The sequence below is a fragment of the Colletotrichum godetiae genome, assembly GCF_030913485.1.
Source record: "Colletotrichum godetiae strain CBS 193.32 chromosome Unknown BDP55scaffold_2, whole genome shotgun sequence".
Taxonomy (NCBI): domain Eukaryota; kingdom Fungi; phylum Ascomycota; class Sordariomycetes; order Glomerellales; family Glomerellaceae; genus Colletotrichum; species Colletotrichum godetiae.
In genome coordinates this window covers 1,655,393-1,672,957 of record NW_026851250.1, presented here as the reverse complement: position 1 = coordinate 1,672,957, position 17,565 = coordinate 1,655,393, and the positions used below count along the sequence as shown (strand labels likewise).

General features: G+C 48.8%; 7 protein-coding genes across 7 annotated transcripts; 3 read left to right on the top strand and 4 right to left on the bottom strand.

Annotated features, from left to right (window-relative positions):
- Window positions 1-448: 448 nt before the first annotated feature.
- BDP55DRAFT_643761 (uncharacterized protein) lies at window positions 449-1,927 on the bottom strand. Its single transcript, XM_060573531.1, has one exon. The coding sequence runs from the start codon at window positions 1,464-1,466 to the stop codon at window positions 642-644; it is 825 nt and encodes a 274-aa protein (XP_060436413.1). The 5' UTR covers window positions 1,467-1,927; the 3' UTR covers window positions 449-641.
- A 323-nt stretch (window positions 1,928-2,250) lies between these two features.
- Window positions 2,251-5,029, top strand: BDP55DRAFT_643760 (uncharacterized protein). Its single transcript, XM_060573530.1, has 4 exons — window positions 2,251-4,149; window positions 4,201-4,545; window positions 4,610-4,689; window positions 4,746-5,029. The coding sequence occupies exons 1-4, from the start codon at window positions 2,304-2,306 to the stop codon at window positions 4,860-4,862; spliced, it is 2,388 nt and encodes a 795-aa protein (XP_060436412.1). The 5' UTR covers window positions 2,251-2,303; the 3' UTR covers window positions 4,863-5,029.
- A 781-nt stretch (window positions 5,030-5,810) lies between these two features.
- BDP55DRAFT_626212 (uncharacterized protein) lies at window positions 5,811-6,698 on the bottom strand (the record flags this gene model as incomplete). The annotated part of the gene is made up of 2 exons (XM_060571606.1): window positions 5,811-6,340; window positions 6,425-6,698. The coding sequence occupies 2 exons, from the start codon at window positions 6,696-6,698 to the stop codon at window positions 5,811-5,813; spliced, it is 804 nt and encodes a 267-aa protein (XP_060436411.1).
- Window positions 6,699-8,180: 1,482 nt separating this feature from the next.
- On the top strand, window positions 8,181-8,834 carry BDP55DRAFT_626211 (uncharacterized protein; the record flags this gene model as incomplete). Its single annotated transcript, XM_060571605.1, has 2 exons — window positions 8,181-8,285; window positions 8,349-8,834. 2 exons carry the CDS (start codon window positions 8,181-8,183, stop codon window positions 8,832-8,834), a joined length of 591 nt encoding a protein of 196 aa, XP_060436410.1.
- A 349-nt stretch (window positions 8,835-9,183) lies between these two features.
- Window positions 9,184-10,667, bottom strand: BDP55DRAFT_643757 (succinate-CoA ligase). The gene is made up of 5 exons (XM_060573529.1): window positions 10,401-10,667; window positions 10,313-10,329; window positions 10,132-10,248; window positions 9,695-10,073; window positions 9,184-9,639 (listed from the first exon to the last, which is right to left on the bottom strand). The coding sequence occupies exons 1-5, from the start codon at window positions 10,555-10,557 to the stop codon at window positions 9,305-9,307; spliced, it is 1,005 nt and encodes a 334-aa protein (XP_060436409.1). The 5' UTR covers window positions 10,558-10,667; the 3' UTR covers window positions 9,184-9,304.
- Window positions 10,668-10,834: 167 nt separating this feature from the next.
- On the top strand, window positions 10,835-13,368 carry BDP55DRAFT_643753 (cutinase transcription factor 1 alpha). The gene has a single exon (XM_060573528.1). It carries the CDS (start codon window positions 10,974-10,976, stop codon window positions 13,077-13,079), a length of 2,106 nt encoding a protein of 701 aa, XP_060436408.1. The 5' UTR covers window positions 10,835-10,973; the 3' UTR covers window positions 13,080-13,368.
- Window positions 13,369-14,163: 795 nt separating this feature from the next.
- On the bottom strand, window positions 14,164-16,990 carry BDP55DRAFT_138908 (kinase-like domain-containing protein). Its single transcript, XM_060565547.1, has 3 exons — window positions 15,634-16,990; window positions 14,767-15,579; window positions 14,164-14,699 (listed from the first exon to the last, which is right to left on the bottom strand). The coding sequence occupies exons 1-3, from the start codon at window positions 16,693-16,695 to the stop codon at window positions 14,388-14,390; spliced, it is 2,187 nt and encodes a 728-aa protein (XP_060436407.1). The 5' UTR covers window positions 16,696-16,990; the 3' UTR covers window positions 14,164-14,387.
- Between the last annotated feature and the right edge of the window lie 575 nt (window positions 16,991-17,565).

Sequence of the window (17,565 nt, the reverse complement as noted above, 5' to 3'; positions counted from 1 at the left end):
TCCTTTCCGTCATCATATCGTGGCCTGAGAATGGAGTCAGGAGCGGACGGATCAAGTTGCTAACAGAGTCCTGGGGTAGCTCAACAACGTAGAATAGGTGCGAGAGTTAGAAAATGACTTAAGGCATCAGGGTAAGACACAGCCACGAGTATTGAGCAAAGAAAAATAGTTCTCGAATATGCAGACAGCCGGCGCGCCGGCAGGAGCCCCGTATAAAGCTTGGTCGGATGAAAAGAATCCATGAGTCTACCTACACCAATGAACACGTCAAGGCCAGGAGCATCTGTAGATTACCTTTCCTATCGTCCAAGATTTCGCGCGCATCATTGAACTTTAATGAGTCTGGGTTGAAGGAAAGTGAAAAGGATCAGAATGCCAAATAAAAAGAAGAAAACCAGATGTAAGGCAAGAATACTGAGCTACCTATGACTTTATGTAGGGCCACGAAATCCGAACTCGCATTCTTGCCAAAACCAGGCATACAACCATCCACCACTAGGCCATGTACACTTCAGGCGCTGCTCATGCCTTCCTCTGCGTCTTAATCGCACATAGAGCCTCGTCAGTGATTGGTACTTCCAGAAGTTCCCATTTACTCTTTACATGTATCTTTCCAGGCTTCCTCGAAATTGCACGTAGTTTCAGGCCTGTGCAGAACAAAAGTCTGGCAATAATCGCGCTTGGCCAGGATCTGAACAAGCCTGTGCAACGGATAGAAGGTATTGCAACCTTGTCAACTCCAGAGACTCATTAGACATATCCAGAGACACCTTAGATATGTCAATAGACTCCAGCCCAATCTGATAAGACAGCTTTGCGTAGATTATAGACACCAGTCCCAGAACGAATCCCACGATTGAAAGAAGCAGCGCCGCACTCGCAATGACGAAGTTCGCCGATTCCAAGACATTTAATCGATCTGGAGTGGGGAAGAATTGCCAAATCCCTCTTCTTGGGCCTTTTGCAATAGTCAAAAGGCGATCTAGATTCGTTCCCCAGTACATATATTTCTTTAAATCGGTGCTTGGGACTCTACCGCAATGACCCAAGCTGTAGAACTCTTGCTCTCGACTCTGTAGAAATCGTCTCGTGTGGTCATCATCAGGAGGGAAAAGCACATTGAGCGTATCCAGGGCTTCAAGCAACAGAGGCTGTGGTACTAGAGACTCCGATCGGCCGATTTGCGAAGATAGCCAGATTTTATGCTGGAAGATCCATACAAGTCTCGATTCCTCGTCGATAAGAAGATGCTGATTCAGAAAGTCCGTCCACACGACAGTGTAGCCGTGGAATTTGACCAGAGACCGTATCGTGAGGTGCGGGGTCAAGGCGCCATATTTCGAGTCCAGGCTCGGTACTTCCCGATAAAATGCAGACAATGTATTCTTCAGTGAACTTCCGCATTCCCATGACACTGCTTGGTGTTCAGATATGTTTGAATTGGGCAATATCTGAACACTCGTCATTGATTCGAGAGTTGCGGCCAATCAAATAACTTCCATCACTTGTCGATCCTGGGCTCCCGGCTTTGTAGTTTTGAGGCTGAATGCTCTTACAATGTCCTCTACGAACATTTGTTCTGGCCCTCTGACAGAAGCCACAACTGTCTCGACTGTGCCGATGTCATCGATTTCCGGCAGAACTTGTTCTATAGCCTCTTGTGAGGTAGTGATGGCATTTTTCACGCAGGCTGCCATCGTCATATATTGACCAGAAAGGTAGACTTTGTCTGCCAAAGCTGGCCAAACTCGCTTGCAAATTTCCAGTATCGTTGGGGTCGCCTCTCGCCGACTTTCTGAAGGCCATTTCGGGAGAATATTCACCGGCTTCGATGTGAAAATTGTAGAGATTCAGAATGATGGGCAAGGGTGTGGACGCCGACGTGACTGTAGCTAATTGCCTGTCGTCGGTCAGCGCGACTGTCGACACTACAAGTATTTGAAATGAACTCTTCGAAGTTCAAAGCTCGTTTGCCAAAAGAACATGTACATGGGCCCGAGGTCAAGGTTCCTATTGGTCCACGTTTCAATGCTTGAACATATCACATATGGTGGCTAAGATAATCAGGCTGTGTGCTATAAAGGTATCAAATCAACGGCATCGATTGGCTTTGCCGTTCTTTTGCGCAGTCTTGCACCGCCCCCTTTTCCAGATGCTAGAAAGCCTGTAGTCTGCCTTTCAGGCGCAGTACAGTTTATGGGCGGCTCTGCAGTGAGAATAAGAGTCGAATAGTACGCCACAGGCCGTTGACCAGAATTAGTCAAGAATCATGGGCAACAGAACAAGACGGGAGCCATCCTTCTATGGCTCGAGATCAAAGTCTTTTACTTTGGTCACCTCAGATAAACCTTTGTCGAAGAGAAATGCGTCCCGTTACTGGCGTGCAGTCCTTCGCACTGGATGACGATGATGATGACGCGACCATCGCCTCAGGAGATTACTGCCGTGGCCCAGAGACCAAACGACAGCGGACGCATATGATCACACAGGGCATATCGACACCCAAGAATACTATCTCACCACCATCAAGAACCAATGAGGACCTCACAGCTGGATGTTCACAAGATTTAGAGGCAGACGGACCTGTTGGGGCTACGCCGCTCCCACTGTATGAGACTCTGCTTCCGCCAACGGCCCAGTCGCCCCCACCTACGTCGGCCCCTATCATCAACCATGACTTAACTACTACCAGTGTTAGTCAGAACCAGCAGAGCCTCTCACAAATGCAAACAGACGAGGTTGCCACAAGTCACACACTACCAGTGAGCTCTCCCCATTTATGGCAATTTCCGAACACGACAGTCTGGGTTGCGCTAGAAGACCACATTCCTATCCCGTCAAAGCATTTGTCCGTGTGGACTGCCATTAAAGGCCAACTGCAGTTGGATCTGGACACAGTTGTCACGGCAATGGTTGCAGAGCAGGCGAAGGCAACGAACCGGGTGAAGCGGACGGATACTTCGAGGAGAACGATCTTCCCCGAGCTCCGAATGTCAGGTCATCAACACAAATTCTTTTCAGACTTGGTCACAGTATCACCTTGTGTGTGGATACTCTGTGGCAGCAAATCTTGTCGCAACAAAGTCCGCCGTCTTATGCGGCACCGACAGCTTCCCGAGCTCTTTATGAACCAAGCCGTAGAGATCCACGAGAGAGCGCCTAGATTCTCTGCTATCCAAGCAATCGTTCCCCTTCCTCAACTTCTTTCCGACATCGAGAGGCACACTGGGGTTGTTCACGGAAACGGTACCATACTCTATCACATGGAGTCACCTAGAGAAGTGTTCAAGGCCCAGTCAGCGTGTGGCTTACTCTGCTGCGCAACCTTTATCAAAAACGGCAAAATAGTCGACCAGCGTATATCTCGGATAGGAGGGCTATTATCCGATAGCACCAAAGACCCAAGACGTCCAATCGCAATAACAACCTCTCACGGTCTATTAATTTGCTTATGGGCAGAGAAAGAGGATACCGATCCATCCATGTCCGCCCGAGAAGACACAAAGCACCCTATGGAGCTTTGCAGTGACACCGGGGACTATGAATCACTGTTGGCAAATGGGTCAGATGATTACTCTGAGTCTGAAAGCGGAACTGAAAGCGGAACTGAAAGCGACACTGACAGCGACTTCCCACCTGGCTCAAGCGGTAACGGAAATGACGAGCCGAGTTCAGATATCGGTGGGACAGGAGACTCAGACTGGGATTACTTGTTGAACTACGACGAGCATGTTGAACAAGCTTTGCCTGATCCAGATGGATTTATTGGAACTCAAGAAGCGAGAAATTTTCTTGGAAGAAAAAGCCCTAGATCTATAACGAGATGGAGTTGTTTGGAAGACATTATGGGCGTCAGGCTCTGCGGGGAACGCATTCCTGCGTTATGCAACAGGCCCTTACCCACTCTACCAGCCGACTATGCGCTTCTCAAGTCAGATGTTCTATCGACTCTCAAGAATGTGTCCTCGTGGATATCAAACATCGAAATCACAAACTCTATTCCTAACGATACGCTGGAAGATGGCCATTTATCACTTCTTCTAAGTCCCGAAGAAGCGCACGACGTCATTTTATTGCCAGGGGTGACTGCAATGCCTTTCGCGGAGGAAAAGCTGGTAGTTCGGAAACTTCAGTTATCAAAGCCATTAGGTGCCGTTAGATTCCAATTTAGGATGAGAGACATAACTGACTGATATGCAGCGGAAGGAACATCGGGAACATGGCTGTCCAGAGGATCGTCGTTTGCCGGAATGGTGGTTGCGACATTTCTTGGCCAGCCTTTGGCCCTTATGGTCACTGCCGAGGACATTATGAATGATATGGGATGTTGGTTTCCAATCGAGGAAAATACTGATGCGCCAAAGCAGCTGGTTATTGATGACTCGAACGCCCAAGCAGCGTCCGGGAGAGTGTCTGAAGCCTACACCGTTTTTGCACCTTTGAATCGGGATTCAGTCGAAACAGAGAAATCAGTACACACTTTACTCAAAGAACCGCAAAGTATATCCAGTCGGAGTTTACATGACGAGTCACAGCCGATTACAGGTAGCGTTATACTTTGCTGAGGTCTTTTGACCACTGACACGTAAGTTTGCTAATAATATGTCAGTATCCTCTCAACCACCACTGGGAGGAAAGATTCGGAGTCATGGGAAGTTTACTCGAAATAAAATCAACGTGTGGTATTGTGTAAGTCGAGCGAGCTTGTTAATTCTTCGGAGCGTTCGAGTTGCTGACAACTCTAGTCCAATTGTTCATATGGCCCATGTAGCGAGCATACAGATACACACTGTCCCCAATGTGACCACTGGCGCTGTCACTATTGCCGAATATACACGATAGAAGCTCCTAGAGACCGCTAGTATTAATAGGGATATTCGCCCTGCAAACGTTTGCTTAACTCTAGGTAGATTCGAATTTCGAGATACTAGTTACAGTGGTTATCAAACGTCTAAGAATAATGAGGCGAGACGATCCGCCACTCGGCGCGATCGGCCTCTTCCTCAAATAAATAGATGTATTAAAAGCCTTTGATAGTTGCGACATGTGAAAGAAACCAAAGTCAAAGTAAACAAGCGATCATACATTGAATTGCTATAATGCTACTCAAAGTAAGGGAGTGTACGATGCACATAGCTCGCTCAGAAACCCATATCTATACATGCGCAGCCACTCTCTTCTTTATCATAGAAATCGAATTACTGTCAGTTTATATTCAAGGGCCTCTACATTGGAGTGGGACGAAAGAGTTGCTGTGGTAGGTGTCGCGGCTACGGGCCTATAACCAGGTCACCGGACGACGACTGAGTCTAAAATCCCAAGTATCCGAAGTCCGCAGTCGGTTGACAAAGCTCATTTTCAGGAAGATTATCCACGATGGAATACTGCAGATTCTGTGCCAGACATATGAAGATTTAATTATGTATTAAATTCATATTTAGTGAAGTACGACACGCTCGCTCGGCTGGTAAACAACATGAATTTACAGGGTTAAGCCAGGAGACAACTTCACTAGAATAACTTACACAATTATAGTCATCAGCCCTCTCGGGCCGAAAAGTAGGGATGAACTGTTGGAGGAGTTCGTGCGGGCCAGGAATAGCAGCCAGGGGAACAAATACCTATCGTGTCGGTCGGTAGTTCATCCGCCTCCCTACCCATCGGACACTTCTTCTAACAAGTTACAATTTGTTATAGCGAGTCAGCAAGCAACGATGTCCGTCGTTTAAGGTGTTTGATGTGAGAAGGAAATTTTGTTCCGCCAAACGCCAAGCTATTTTCCTGTTCCAAAGTCGTCTGGACAATTCCCGTCAACTCAACAAAGCTCCTCCCCTCTTCAAGCGCCAACCCTCCTTGATGAGCCAGTACGAAGCCATGACCGGCGTTGTGAGAAGACCGAGAACTCCTCCAAGGATCCCTTTGAAGGCTTCGGGCGCCCACGTGCGTTGGAAATACCAGTCCCAATCATTCCCTGATCCCCGGGCTCCGATAACGGTTAAAATTCCGACTGAGGCTGGCCAGAGCAGAAAAAATGAAACAACGAAAATCAAGCCGATTCGCATAACGTGTTCAGCAAACACCGAAAGCCTACTTTTAGTGTGCATCGCGTCTTCTAGATTAAGCATCATGAACCATCGCAAGAATGGTTGCGAAGGTTCTTCGATGAAGCCTATTGGGCGGACGCCCCCATTCTTCATGTCGCGGTTGGCCAGAAAAAGCTCGATGAACCATGTCATTGCCGTTTGGATGATCATGGTGACCACTGCATCGCCAGCTAGTGTGTTGGGCAACTGGAATAGGCGAATAGGATTGCGCGCAATGTTCTGAGTTGAGTACATGCCTGCATAGTTTGTGTCAATAAACTCTCATGTTCTTGCTTGGTTCGCCAAAAGCTTAAGCTCAACAAACTGTTGCGGGGCCTTACCGTAAGCGATGGCAAAATTTATGCCCCCAGAGAGAACTCCAGCACCAATACCGTCGAGTCCAAAGATATAAAAAATCTGATGTCCACTGATGCTCTCCGTTGGCTGCTTCTGATGAGATTCAGAGGGCTTGACTTGAACGCCAGCCTCGATGTCGCTTTCATTCGAGACCCTCTCATTAGAGACCCTCTCGTTGCTATTGCCGCCGGCATATGGTGAGGCCGTATTGTCTTCGAACGACTTGTCCGCTATGCGTTCGTGTTTCCTGAATGGCATGTTGTCCGAAAGTTTAGGATAGAGCCTTTCTCATGGAAGGAAAAAGTTGTCAATTGTCGAACCAGGACAAGTCTTTATTGCAAACTATGCCATCTGTCTTTGTTTTGAAGGAGGCAACTTGTTGCGGAAGAGGGTGTGAAGGGGGGCAACGAGCAGGGGGTCTGGAAGGGTTTTTTCCCTTCCTTTAAAAGGGGGTCCTAGGTGACTCGTGAGGCTGCTTCATGATCGCCGAAAATTTCCGGAATGACCGGGGGAGGCTGTCGAATATTGGTTGCTTTGGCGTTTCGGTCAGTGGGCTTGTGAGGTGACACGGGTAAGAGAATCAAGCGAACCGACAAAAGTCCACTAGCTTGACTAGCTCCTAGACGAAGCGGCACGGATGGAAAAGGGTCCGTGATCTTCTCTATCCGTCTACGGATAGATGTGGATGTTTATCAGCGCACAGACTAGATCGGGAGTGCCGGGGCTGATGGAGACTGGCAGATTCCCATCTTTGCGTCAGAGTTGCTATGCACAGCGGCAGCTGGACGAATCAGGTGACTTCTAGAATCTTTATTTCCCGTCGGTTGCGTTCGTCTGCATAATCCTCCTATCGAAACAGCCTTCTTCCTTTGGAGAACGGACTATGGCTGATATGCAGCAGCAGAATGCATCCGAGCTTGGGTTCCAGCCAAACGTGGCTGTGCAATGTCAACGACTTGCGCTGTTGTTTAGAATTAATCATGCGAACCAGAGGAGGAGGTTGGAGGGGAAAAGAGAACATCAACTCGTGCCACGATAGTCCCAGTCTTGGGCAGGCGAATACGGTCTACGACCGGAACTGGCCCGTGATCGACAGCTGGCAGCGCCGGCCTTTTGGATGGATTGCCCATGTAAGTCGGGGGCGGCCCCGCAGAGACCTTACTGATCCCCTCCGGAGCGGATAGGACCATCCCAGATGCCACGGCTGGGAATAGGATCTACTCCCGCCTCCACCACTTGCTCAGTGCCAACAAAGTCTTGCCAACATGGATCCCCCCACGAAGTTGTCTCCATCACGTTCCGCCTTCCAGTCGATCACACAGTGCATTGGTAGTAACATGAAAGCGCCGCCGGTGACCCAAAGGTCCTAAAGCGCATCGACGATTTGCGTCTCATGTTTGAGGAGACACACTGGGTTTTACCCCTCCCTTGGAGAAAGAAAGACCCGTCGTTTATGGTGTTCCATGCAACAAGATCGAATGAAAAGCCAAATGAAGCCTGGAATATGAGATCAATGACTCGGCATCCCTTGAAACATTGTTTTCCGTACATACATAAACGTGGCTGGCCATATCCGGTCGCGCACTCCGGTCCCCCGCCCCCAGCTTTCTCCTCGACGTGATCAGGAGTCACCTTACGAGTGCCAGGCGCACAGAAAAGAAAGCCTTCAATATCCGTTGTTTGCGCAAGTTGGACATAATCAACTTCTTTCATTTTACTCTGCTTTTGAACCCTGAAACGATGCTCGACGGCTACGAGTGTGACCCCGACGACAAGATGAGGGGCCCATCAATGGACATTGACGAGAAAAGCACCGCCTTTTCTCAAGCTCAGATCTCAACACCTGTATGACTCGACCAGCGCCAGTGCACCATCTGAATATCCAAACTGACTTTAACATCCATCTAGCCGGCAGCAACAAGGAGGCACACAATCAACACCATGATGACTACCACGATCATTCCAGAACCCACACCGCCGGTCGCGGACCCTCAACGGCGATTCTCCTGGCTGCCGAGATCCGCCACCCCATCCCTGCGCAGCCCCACATTCCGGCGGCGAACGGCGAGCCCGTTTGATGACGATGATTATTCATATGCCGAGAGCAACCCTTTCGGAGAAGACTTCAGAGAGCAAAATGAGCAGGCTGCGCGAGATTGGGACCGGGAGCATGGTCACGATCAAGGGGAGAATCCTTTTGAAGATTGCGAGTACGAACTGCCACCAGCGGCGGTGAAAAAGGATGGGACTTGGACCAAATTCAAGAAGGCTATGAGTCCACGACGTGCCATCAGTAAGTGGAAATATCGGAAGGTGAAGCATGAGGGTATGCGACCTGGGCCAGATGATCCAGACCACGGAGAGGACGGCCGTCATCAGGGACAAGTCTCTTGATTTTGAACACAGTTAGTCAGCCCGGAAAAGGCGGGATGACTGCTACAGCACACTTGATACCACTTGGGCGGTTATTTTGCTACAAGGATTTGCTTTCTTTTTTTGATCCAGGGGGAAGGGAAACGGCGTTGCCTTCAAAAAGAAGTGTTTTGATACCTAGATGCCTTTGAATTACCTGAAGCGACGAATGAAAAGACAACCAGGCATTGTCTACATGCGATTAAAACAATCAGAGTCCAATCAGATATTCCAGTCATCCTGCAGGCAGATTCTTATGTTGTTTCTGAAAACCAACTACAGTCGAGTTCATATCCGGGGTAAGCAATGGTAGATCACAGAAAAGTATCAGGGGTTAGGTAGTGTCCAATGATTGTGTGACTGTCAAGCATTTCAAGAAGTTGTCCTCGTCAATATGCAGAGAAATGAGACGCACTAAGCCGTCCAGACCTGTGTCAAACTTTTCACTATAATTACAGATTAAGAAGCCTTTTCATCTCATCGCCCATGACGCCTGGATGCGGCACGACTATTGCACCCGCTTCTTCAAGTGCCTTTGCTTTAACATCGGCGGGCACATCCCTCGGAGATAGAATAGCACCGGCATGTCCCATCGTCTTGCCTTGCGGCGCTGTTCTCCCAGCAACCATTGCAATTATAGGTTTTGGGTCTGTCGTCGATTCTCTGTAGTTTCTTATGGCCTCCGCTGCTCTCAGCTCAGCTTCGCCACCGATCTCGCCAATGACGATTATACCCTGGGTATTTTCATGCTCAAAGAACAACTTGAGCCCGTCCAAAAGTGTGGTACCTTGAACAGCAGATCAGAACACATTCAAGGGTGTGTTGGAGGGGTTTCCGCTCACCTGGCATCATATCACCTCCCATTCCGACAACGATACTCTGTCCTAGACCAGCTTTGCTTGTAGACCCTACAGCTTCGTAACTGAGTGTTCCACTCTTGGACACAATACCAACAACACCCTTTTTGTACTGCTTGTATGGCATGATACCAATGCGACATTGGTCAGGAGCGATGATTCCGGGGCAATTGGGCCCCACAAGCCGCGTTTTACTTTGTGTTCGGAGAATCTCTTGAACCCTAGCCATATCGTGAAGAGGCACATGTTCGGCAACTGAAACTACGAGCGGAATCTCAGCCTCGATTGCTTCAATGATAGCCCCTGCTGCAAATTGAGCGGGAACAAAGACAGCGCTTGCATGTGGCTTCACAATCTCTACGGCCTGTAGACATCACCTCGTTGGTTAGAACGCATAGGTTAGAAGATATTGAGTGTCATACTTCTTTCACTGTGCCAAATACAGGGAGGCCGAGGTGATCCTGACCGGCCTTCCCAGGAGAGACACCCCCGACAACTTGAGTGCCGCATTCTATCGTGTCTCTCGCGTTTTTGGTGGCCTAGTATCGGTCAGTCTCACAGGTAACAGAAGTCATAACGATTTCGCCGATGCATGCTACGCACTGCTTTACCAGTAAATCCTGATGAAAGGTTAACGAAATTCCAAAGTCTGAACACAACTCATGCATTGGCTTGTTATCACTTTGCCTACCTTGATATATCACTCTTGTATTCTCATCGATGCTCAGATTGGCAATGGTACTTTCGTATGTACCCCGTTTCTCGGCTGTTGACGAAAATGCTTTGGCGAATCTGGGAATGGGGAGTTTCCGAGGCAAGCAATTGAGTTGAAAGAATTTCGTTGCCATAGTGCCCTGCGAACTTTCTTAGCTCTATTTCTAACAAGGCTGAAGGTACTCTGTCTATTGGTACACGACCTAGGGCGGAGTTGGATGAGAGTCAACAATCAGAATGGTGCTAGCATGGATGGTATCTAGAGAATGAACACTGAGTCGGTTATATGACTGCATATAGCCGAATAGCTGCCGGGGTGATGTCATTGGCGCATCAGGGATCCCCGCATTCGGTAACACCAAAAGATTAGTTCCGGCTGCATGCCGCCCCACTCACTTCATTACCAAGGTTCCCTGATATCCCACAAGCTGTCGAAAACTTCTTGGGACAAACTGGTTTAGTCAAAGAAAGTATGGCTTCATACCTCATAATCCTCTACTCCTAGATTCCCTCGCGCCTGGAAAGAAATGTTGGCCTTCGGCAGGCGGCTATGACAAACCTCCGCAGGCGAGCCCGCCAGGCATGTCAGGCCTGCAATGCGCGACGCGTCAAATGCAATGTAACCGAGCAAAGACCTTGTCACAATTGTACAACAGCCGACACGCCTTGTGAACTACGCGAGTCGAGACGGGGCAAGCATCCTCGCCCATCACGGCGAAACGCAATTTCAGACAACCAGCATGAAGGCGGGCTAAACCAGGCCGGATCCTCGCCATCTTTCATCGACACGGGTCTTGTTGATGAGTCGTTGGTGACTGAGAGTGATGAGCACTTTGCCGCATCTCAAGCACTTGCTGATCTCGCGAGACCCCGGGAAGTAGAAGGTCCGGAAGATCAGGGAAGCATCACAGTACAGCCTCAGTCGCCTGCATTGGCACCAAGCAACAGGCAAGAGGATGATAGCTCGGTCTTCCTGGGCGAGTCGTCTTCAATACGTTATGTCACCAACAACAACCCAACGCCGCCAACAGCAGGTATATCACCACCAGAGAACTTGAGATTCCTACATGCCGTGCCTCACGCTGTAAGAGCTGAGAATTTGCTACCTGATTGGGAAGTCGAACGCAGAAGGTCGAGGATTCGTTCTCTCAAAGCAGAGGGCGTCTTTTCATTCCCACCTGCATCAGCGGTCGAGACGTTACTCAAGGCCTACTTCCAATGGTTTCACCCTTGTTTTCCTGTCGTGGATGAGATAAATGTCTGGGCGAGCTTCAAAGATGGCACTTTGTCCCCTCTGCTACTACACGCGATCCTCTTTATAGCCGTCATCCACTGCGAGGAAGACGCCCTACCAGCCATTGGCCTGGGAGGCCGTCACGTTGCCAAGTGGGTGTTCTACAACCGCGCAAAGGACATTTACGATGTCGAATTCGAATCAAAGAAGTTCACCGTCACCCAAGCTCTATTTCTGATGAGCTTTTGGAGGGCCGGCTTGCTCCTGGAGAAAGACGCCCGGCATTGGCTTGGCGCAGCCATCAGTCTTGCTCAGACAAAGGCGCTTCATCGGTCCTCGAGATCTGCTACCACCGAGAAGAAGACCGAACGACTTTCTAGGCGCTTGTGGTGGGCCATATACATCCGCGAAAGACAGTGTGCCGCAGCATTGGGCCTACCGAATAGGATTCGAGATGAAGATTGCGACATCGAGCCGCTGGGGAAACTTGACTTTGAACGCGCCTTTGACTCAAGTTTGCCGAATCCAAAAATACAAGAGTACAGCTCATACTTCATCGGCACAGCCCAACTCTCCAGAGTGCTTGGAAGGATTGTGCACAGCGGATACCTCCCCAGCAAGTCACTATCCCCGACCGATCGGTCTCAAATCAGAGAAGACCTTGTGAGATGGAGACAGCAATTGCCTGCAGTTATATCGTTGGCGAACAATGACTTTGGCGATGCGGCGGGCTTTCATGCAAGTATGTTGCAAATGGCCTACAACAATCTCCTCATCCTATTGTACAGATCAGGTTGCATCGGCACCGCCGAAGAGAGCAGAGAAGTGGACGGTCAGATCGCCCTTCAAGCCGCAGCAAGAAACTCCCGCATCATCGAGGATATGCTCCTGGAGGGAAACTTGCGTCACGGGCAAATCCATGTGATCACAAATCTCTTCAACACGCTTTGTATCCATACGGTCCATCTTCGCTCTTCAAATGGTGCTGGGAGATCCATCATCGAACACAGGGCGAAGCTTTGTCTCTTGGGCCTGCAAGAGCTACAAAAAACCTGGGAGGTCAGGATGTGGGTGTTACAGTTATTTTTTCAGTATCTAGATCAATCGACAGCTGCACGACTACGTATGCAAGACGACTTTGCTTTCTCTTCTGGGCTTGATAGTATGCAGGACGCAAATATAGTTTCGATGAGTGGGCTAGATCAAGGCGCAGCCGAACGTGATGGGACAGACAAGCTCGAGGTGTTGGCGTCTGAACCACCATGGTCCTGGTCTACGGAACAAGCAAACCAATTCCTTTTCACGCAGATTGAACATGACTTTGCTTTTGGCGAGGGTGGTATCTTGAACTGGAACCCGGGCACACCGGCAAACTTGTTGCCATCTGAGGGCAGCGATTCCCCGATAGTAGTAAGCTTCTAAATGCTGGCAATTGGTCGCCTATCTATAGAGTATGATATTACTACCAGACCTATGTAGGAGTAGGTAAAGTAGTGGCTAAAAGCCGTCAATACCAAATTCCTCGCGGAGAAATCAGTATACATGATATCAATATGTAGATACATGAAAGTCACGTCAAAACAGTGATTGGCCAAGTCGATGACTACTCAAATGCTAGAGAAGTGCGGGTATGCACATCAACAGGGAACCTAAGTCTTTCAGCCGGGATGGAATAGTATTTGTCGTATGTTTCACTGCGCTATTAGGATGCGGAGGAAGGGGGAACTGAGCATCGTCCACCCGTTCCTCTTCAGTGAAAGTATGTGGAGGCCGTTTGAAGCGCCCAAACCGCCTGCTAATTAGCGCTTCACTCGACGCAACTTCAACTATCAAAACAACAGGTAACACAAATAACTGCTAGAAATCTGCCCTAGATCAATGCAATTTCGAGGCGGAAGTTAATTATATAAGATAGCCGGATTGATTTCTTAGAATTTCCTTAATAAAAACTAAACCCCCCCCCCCTCCTCTTTTTTTTATACAAAAGTAGGTCTTATGAAGGAAAACTCGTACCTATCATACCGAAGTGAGGCAATTACTTAATTTGAACAATTAATGGAAAATCCCCCTCATAATCGATTAACTTAAAGGCCAGATTTGCGTTGATTGCGTTGATTGCGTTGAGTGAACCGTTGCTTTTCATTCCCCATTTCTGCCCAATACTCAATATCCCAACAGTAAATCAGTTTACGTACATCTTTCTGCAAGCCAGTCGACCTTTCTGAGGGCACCTGGGTACACCAAGATCTCCGTCTAAGAAGAAAACCGCTCCATAGTTCCATGTTAGTTTCCGGCAAAACGTTCAATCACTGAGTCCTACATTGCCCGCTTGAAAGGACTTTCAGGCATTATCATCTCTGGTCACCAAGAACTTGTTGAGAAAGGCGGTATGGTCCTCATCTGACTGACTAGGGGACGGCGAGGTGTTGGGTGTTGTGATACCTGATGTTGCCCTAAATGAACTTAGGCCCGAATGTGTGGATGTTTCTGTACTGAGGCTTGATCTAGACGGTCTTGGATTGACGCCAACCTCATGTAAGGTTCGCTTTGAATTAGATCCGGCCACTGTAGGAGGGAAGTAAGGAGACTGATCGAGGCCATCTGGCACGAGTGTTGGAATCGATTCTTGGCTGCGCGGTCGGGGCTGATTATGTACCTTCCCACCGGCAGCAGCATCTGGCGAAAGAGACGAGGAACTTTCTCGTCGGATACTCCTTTCAGGCGTGCCAATCAGAATTGGGCTTTCACCTCCCTGTATGTGACGTTAGCTAAGAGGTATGAGTGCCTGAGACCTCTACGTACAAAAGGAGACGCCGGAGATTGCGGAGGGAACTTTGACGGATCAGAAACACCGGAAGTTCCCATTGTAGCGTAATATGCGTTATTTTTGCTCCTCTGTAGCAAGTCTTTGATCACCGGTTGTATCCGAGAGCAAACCCATCTTTCCTTGGAGTCTGGCACAAGCATTGTGAATTGAACGAGGTCCAATAGCTCATGCAATGGCTCAGCGCAGTTGTCCTGCTTGTGTAGAACATCAATCCACTGTTTTCATTAGCATCTTGCACCATATAATCAATGAAAAGGGTAACAAGCCTGGTTATTCGCTTACCCTGAGAACGGACGCCTTGACATCGGCTGTAGGACATGTTGTGTTTTGACAAGAGTTGAGATTGAAGAATTGATCCTCGCCAAGAATCGATCCAGTATGGATGCGGTCTTCCTCAATTCGTGTGTCCGAAAATTCTTTCCGTGTCCGAAAATTGCCAACGAGAAACCAAGACACGAATTCGAGGAAGACACAACCTAGGGACCAGATATCATACCGCTGAGATATATTGCCTTTCAGGTCTATGTCAGGAGGTCTGTATGACCCTGAAAACCCCATGACTGAATCATGAGCAACTTTGGACCTTGAGTCAGCACTGTTGAACCGAGTTAACCCAAAGTCGGAAATCACAAGAAAATCACGGTGACACTCTTTATACTCCTGGAACCAAAGAATGTTTTCAGGCTTGATGTCACCATGTCGACCCCAGTGCTTGTCATCAAACAACATCCGGGGACGATCAGAAACAGGGGGTAAGGTATCTGAGTTAGACATAGTTCTCAGATGGTGTATCTTTCGAAGAGCACGGACGAGGCCCAACAATTGCTCTAGTAGCCAGACGGTCTCGATATGGTTGCTAGGGTCGGCGGTTCGTCGTTCCCAAAACTCACACAAGTTTCCATCGGCCCAGGGGAAGACGAGATAGTAAGACTGTCCATGTTTGTAGGTGAGTTGAAGCTGGATCAGATGGTCCGGACCGTGTTCATTCGACTGTGCTCCTAACCTCTCAAAGAGCTCCACTTCTCTTTCATACTCGTCTTGACATTCAGAATGGAGCTGTTTGATCGCGAAGTGCCGAGAGTCTTTTTCTTGATCCTGAGAATAGAGTAAGAATACCAGCGATTGTCTATCCATTCGTTTGCTACTCACTTTAGAGACAGTACCATTGTTGTAATGAGCTGGGTGGATTGACACTTTCCTCACGCTTCCATACCCGCCGACTCGGACCAGCTTGTATGTCTTGAAAGGTAGAATCGTTTTGGAATTGAGTTCGTAGTAGTGCACTACATGGCCTGCCAGTTGGAAAAACGGCGTGCAAATGATCTCCTGCCATTGAATGAAAGAGCTGAGATGTCTGGAATGCCAGTGGTCCAAGCAATGAAGAATCAGACCATTCTCTGTTTGTAGCTGGATGACTGGTTCTTGATCCGCTTCTCGTTTGATCTTCAGGGGTAAGATTCTATCATCAATGCCGTTTTCGATGAAATCTTTGATCAGCTGTACTTGCTCCATCAGGATTAATATGGCGAATAGCTTGCGTCTTTTCGGCTGGTACCCTGCTGTCATTGGATTTTGCTCGCCGCTAATATCAGTTGCCCAGCTATTGAGGATCACTGGCTCGGTATCCACGAATGCATGCCCCATGAGCCTTCGTACAACTGACGGAGTGACTAGTTGGCGAAGTGCATCTAGAGGCAAAAAACTTCTGTCCTCTAGAGCCGACGTTTGGCTAGCGGCAAATATGGCGTTGCTAACAGATTGAACATCCACGTAAGCGTCCGTTGTTGCTTGTGGCTGTGATGAAAGAGATTTCGATGGCGATGTCCCGGATTCGTTCTGATTAGAGTAAGACTCCCACTCAATATGGGCTGAATGGCCCATGTCTCTAACTGGTACGATGCTGATGAAGCTGCAACTAGAAGCCCCAGCATCAGATGAACAACCGTCGAATGAGCTTGGGTTCTGGATTCGTCCACTGACGTGACGAAATCCCCTTGGCGCCTCGTCAAGACATGTTTCGGTGATCTTGAAGTCGGCACCGTTGAAGCGCCATGACCAAGGTTGGGGAGGGACGCCTTGAACCGAGTCAGCTCCTGTTGGACCGTTGTTTTGGCGTGCTGTTCCTGCGTCTGACCTGTCCAATTTCGGCGGTTCGGGGATACCGAGACGGGACAGCTCCTCATCGATGTTTGCTCCTTTTGAGAATTCCATTCTCAATGGAAAGCGTATGATGCGACAAGAACTCTCGGTCCTCGGGTCTCTCTAGGTTACAATAGCTCTTCTTTCTCTCCGGGCAAAGAATGATGGGTCTTTCCGATGACCCTAAGGCGATGAGAAGCGAAACAGCGCTGTAGATCATGCGCAGGTTTGACTGAGGTATCATTGAGTAGGGCAGACCAAGTGTATTTGCAGGACTCTGCAGCCTCACATACCATTCGCCCCGAGCGACAATGCATTTTAATCATTTATTGGATCACTGGCGTATTTTACATCGGGTACAAGTAAAGAAGGCATTGTGCAGCTGAGACATCGTGATGGACTGGGGTGGGCTGAAGAGCACCGCCTTCTTTATTACTGCAGTTTTCTGCCCTGCTGTGTTACCTGCTCCGCTCTCTCAGCCTACTGTGTGTTCCATTCGAAGTATCCAATGATTTAACCTGACGCTACACCATACTTCCTGATGTCACCGAAGTTGGTACGCAATAAGCACTGCTCCCAGCGTAGAATGCCTAGTAGGCACCCACGGCACTCAATAGAAATCCTATGCAGGCTTGCGCTGAGCGCCAAAATGGTTCGCCCGGGCTGCAAATGGACTCTGATGCCTCTTCCTTCAGCCCACATGCTGCTCCCAGCTGTTGACTCGGATCACACCATCACATCTTCTGGAGAATGACTAAGGTCTCACCCCCGAATTTCTTTGGCAAGAGCAGGCTACGGTAGTTAAATATTAAAATCAGCGAATAATCACATGCGTAGCACAGCCCCATGCGGGCAACATTCCCGATGCAACCTGTAACTATTTTAGTCGCATAAGCATTCCTAGTCGCCTTTCGTGGCTGTTTTTCCATTTTATGAGTACGC

Coding starts and splice junctions, on each gene's coding strand:
- BDP55DRAFT_643761 (XM_060573531.1), bottom strand. CDS start 1,466: ATGACGAGTGTTCAGATATTGCCCAATTCAAACATATCTGAACACCAA.
- BDP55DRAFT_643760 (XM_060573530.1), top strand. CDS start 2,304: ATGGCTCGAGATCAAAGTCTTTTACTTTGGTCACCTCAGATAAACCTT. Junction 4,150..4,200: donor TCAGTTATCAAAGCCATTAG/GTGCCGTTAGAT, acceptor ACTGATATGCAG/CGGAAGGAACATCGGGAACA. Junction 4,546..4,609: donor CGAGTCACAGCCGATTACAG/GTAGCGTTATAC, acceptor ATAATATGTCAG/TATCCTCTCAACCACCACTG.
- BDP55DRAFT_643757 (XM_060573529.1), bottom strand. CDS start 10,557: ATGGCAACGAAATTCTTTCAACTCAATTGCTTGCCTCGGAAACTCCCC. Junction 10,074..10,131: donor TATTTGGCACAGTGAAAGAA/GTATGACACTCA, acceptor TGATGTCTACAG/GCCGTAGAGATTGTGAAGCC. Junction 9,640..9,694: donor GGGAGGTGATATGATGCCAG/GTGAGCGGAAAC, acceptor CTGCTGTTCAAG/GTACCACACTTTTGGACGGG.
- BDP55DRAFT_643753 (XM_060573528.1), top strand. CDS start 10,974: ATGACAAACCTCCGCAGGCGAGCCCGCCAGGCATGTCAGGCCTGCAAT.
- BDP55DRAFT_138908 (XM_060565547.1), bottom strand. CDS start 16,695: ATGGAATTCTCAAAAGGAGCAAACATCGATGAGGAGCTGTCCCGTCTC. Junction 15,580..15,633: donor ACAATGGTACTGTCTCTAAA/GTGAGTAGCAAA, acceptor CTCTATTCTCAG/GATCAAGAAAAAGACTCTCG. Junction 14,700..14,766: donor TCAAGGCGTCCGTTCTCAGG/GTAAGCGAATAA, acceptor TAATGAAAACAG/TGGATTGATGTTCTACACAA.